At 28.2% G+C, this 3,446-nt stretch overlaps 1 protein-coding gene across 1 annotated transcript; it reads left to right on the forward strand.

The window, feature by feature from the left end:
* The first annotated feature begins 546 nt into the window (after window positions 1-546).
* On the forward strand, window positions 547-1,292 carry LOC111689166. The gene has a single exon (XM_023451661.2). It carries the CDS (start codon window positions 547-549, stop codon window positions 1,213-1,215), a length of 669 nt encoding a protein of 222 aa, XP_023307429.2. The 3' UTR covers window positions 1,216-1,292.
* The last annotated feature ends 2,154 nt before the right edge of the window (window positions 1,293-3,446 follow it).

Here is a 3,446-nt window from a genome sequence, read left to right on the forward strand (position 1 = left end):
GTTCTAGTTCTGTTCTAGTTCTGTTCTAGTTCTGTTCTAGTTCTGTTCTAGTTCTGTTCTAGTTCTGTTCTAGTTCTGTTCTAGTTCTAGTTCTGTTCTAATTCTGTTTTAGTTCTTTTCTAGTTCTGTTCTAGTTCTGTTCTAGTTCTGTTCTACTTTAGTTCTAGTTCTGTTCTAGTTCTGTTCTAGTTCTGTTCTAGTTCGGTTCTAGTTCTGTTCTAGTTCTGTTCTAGTTCTGTTCTAGTTCTGTTCTAGTTCTGTTATAATTCTTCTCTAGTTCTGTTTTATTTCTTCTCTAGTTCTGATCTAGTTATATTCTAATTATGTTCTTTCTATGTATACATTTTTTAGACCCTTATTTATCAAAATCTTTTTATAGAAGGATAGGTGTCCTAAAACAATGCTGAAGACCCTCCTTAAAATATTTCAATCCTGGTTGAGAAAAAACTGTGTATATAGTATATATATTTTAAATAAACAAATTATTTTAAAACATTTTGTTAACTTTTATTAAAACCGATATTATTCTTACACGACTTTTTGCAGATGAATACCCCCAACAAAACCTTGATAGATTTAAATGACGACTGTCTCATGGAAATATTACAATATCTAACCATACAAGAAACATTTCATTTAATGAGTTTGCATTCGAGATTCCAAGATGTTACTTACGAAAGAATTGCACAACTCAAACATTTTGAAGTCAACTTTCGCGAACTACCTGAATTTACAACATGGCAGCTAGAAATAATTGGACAAAATTTAAAGAGTCTCTATATAAGTGCCGGTTATTCATTACCAACCGATTTGATATTACAATATCTAAAACCGATATGCTCTCAGGCTACACACTTAAATACATTGAAATTACATTATTTTCAATTTGATGAAGAATGTCAAAAATGTCTTTTGGCATTGGCTCCCCAAATACAAGATTTAAATCTGAACTATTGTCAACTTACCGATGAATTGTTGGAACCCATTTTAAAGAATTGCCAAAAACTACAATTTCTTTCTCTACTAGGAAATTATACTCTAAAATGTGATTCGTTGAAAAGTTTAAATTCCAAATACTTGAAACAAGTTCAGGTTGAACAAAATGCATTTTCGCGAGATGCCATTCAATCGTATGTTGCGGATAATCCTCAGGTGTCCGTAAAGGTATACTCTCAGGGACGTTTAAATTTTAATGTCTATGGCCCTTCGGAATAGATATTTGACAGCTGTGTAAACTTAAAATATTATAGATAATAAAGTAAAAATTGCAAATAAAATACTGTATGTTTTCATATAACTTATATTTTGTTATATTTATTAAAAATATATTTTATTTAAAAAATTTAAAAATTATGTATTCATATCGAATAAAGAATTGATATATCATATTTTCTTATCTTTAAACTTCAGAACAGTTTCGGTATTAACAAAGTCTTATCGACCGATAATTTAAAAAAAAAATGCACCTGTCCAATTATGAACCTCACTTTAAAATTCAAAATTAAATGTAAAATTTCGGTTAAGAAATATGGACCGTTCTTTAATACTCAACTTTTCAAATATAGAATGTGTAGATTCGGAAGACATCTATAAATAAAAAATATTGACCGATTTTAACTAATTTAATCTAAAGTTTAAAATAATTTATAATTGGTTAATAATTATTTAAAGCGAACCAATGTTTGCAAAGACCTCTTTCTTCTTCTGGACTAGTTTAAAAGTCTATTGGTTAGAAAGATCTAAATACGTTATATTATTTGGTATACTCTCTTCATAATGGGTAGGAACCCGATACTAATGAATGCAACTATAACGACGTTTCTGGCATACTATGCACAATCATGATCCAGTATTTATTTTCACTCTGAAACCGGTCATTCCTATACGAAGAGCCGTCTGTATGGGATATGATTCTAGAAAGTAATTGCAAGCCCTGTCAATAGGGAAAATTTATCTATAGTCTATTTTGCAGTAGAAGGAAAATTATTGAAGTTTCTAAACGTTTGTTTCGTTTAAAAAGAAAAATATGTTTTGAATTTGGACCTATTAAGTTCTCATGTCCAGAGGTATTTAAAAAACACTTCGGTTATGTAAAATATATAAAACGATTGCAATTTTTTGTTTCTGATTCAATTTTAAAGATCATATTTATTAATTAAATCACGAGTTTTCGGTGATATTTCATCAGAAAAGTTATAGAGTTTTAGTGGTCCCCACCAAGATAAAAACGCTGCGAGTATTAAATAGTCTTCACTTTGGTATAAACTGTTGAGTTTTATTAGTCTTCACTAGGGTATAATCGGTTTGAGTATTTTATGGTCTCAAAACATAACCTTACTTCGAGGTAAAACGACAGCTCGAGACTGATGTAGACAACATACACAAAGACAGTTACACAATGTGATTGAGACGCAACTCCGTCGAAAGTCAGATGACAAACACAAACCTGACCGTCCTTAAAGAATTTAATGGCGATGACGCGAACATTATTCTCCAACTCAGACCCGAATTGCGAATGGCAATGTCTTGAGAATGCAAAACATTATAGTATCATTTATGGTTGGCAACCTTTTTATAATGACAACGGTTTATTACCGGTAAAGATATAGTAATAACGGCATTTTTGTGATATCGGTATTTACCCATATTTCGTAATAACACTTTCTTTGCAGGGGCTAAAAAAAATTCTTAGATTTTTATTTAAATAAATTTACTTCCTATATGTTAAAACAAATTGTTTGATTTATTCTAAATACTTTCATTTTATTTGACATTTTTTATGTTGTAGACACAAACAACTAAATGTATTGTTTTGTTTACAATTAAAATGCTGACATTAGAAATTCTGCGATCTGGCAAGATTTTTTTCTATATATATGTTTTTATTAGTATTAGTCATTTGCTTTTCTTATATTGTTGTTTTTCTCAATATTTTTGGAATACACAATTAAAATCTATTCTAAAAACAAATTCAGACATTGTTTATTAGTGAAATTTTAGTGGAAAAATATGTCAATAAAAATTTTATAAATTACCTTATAAAGATATAAATAAAATACAAAGTAAATTTAAAATAAAATCAACTAAACTGTGTAAATAAACTATATAAATGATGTAAAGAATAAACAACGTAATACTTTAAAAAAATTCTAAATGAAAAATAAATTATTATTTTCAACCAATACGAAAATCAAATATCAATATTCTGAAGGTAAAATATAAATAATATTGTAATTAAGGAAAAATTAAAACTTGTTAATGAATTGTCTACATTGTTTACAGTATTGCATGTTTCTTAATTGACAGGTGACCACCGACCGGTTACAATTTTCCCATTAACAGATTAACGAGGTAAGGAAATGTGTATTATGCATAATGAATCATAGAAACCATTGTCTAATAATTAAATAAATATTTATAAAAATAAAAAATTCTGTTTTAAATTA

This window comes from Lucilia cuprina, chromosome 2 (assembly GCF_022045245.1).
Source record: "Lucilia cuprina isolate Lc7/37 chromosome 2, ASM2204524v1, whole genome shotgun sequence".
Taxonomy (NCBI): Eukaryota; Metazoa; Arthropoda; class Insecta; order Diptera; family Calliphoridae; genus Lucilia; species Lucilia cuprina.

What these genes read in the sequence shown, in the direction of transcription:
- LOC111689166 (XM_023451661.2), top strand. Translation starts at nt 547, where the DNA reads ATGAATACCCCCAACAAAACCTTGATAGATTTAAATGACGACTGTCTC.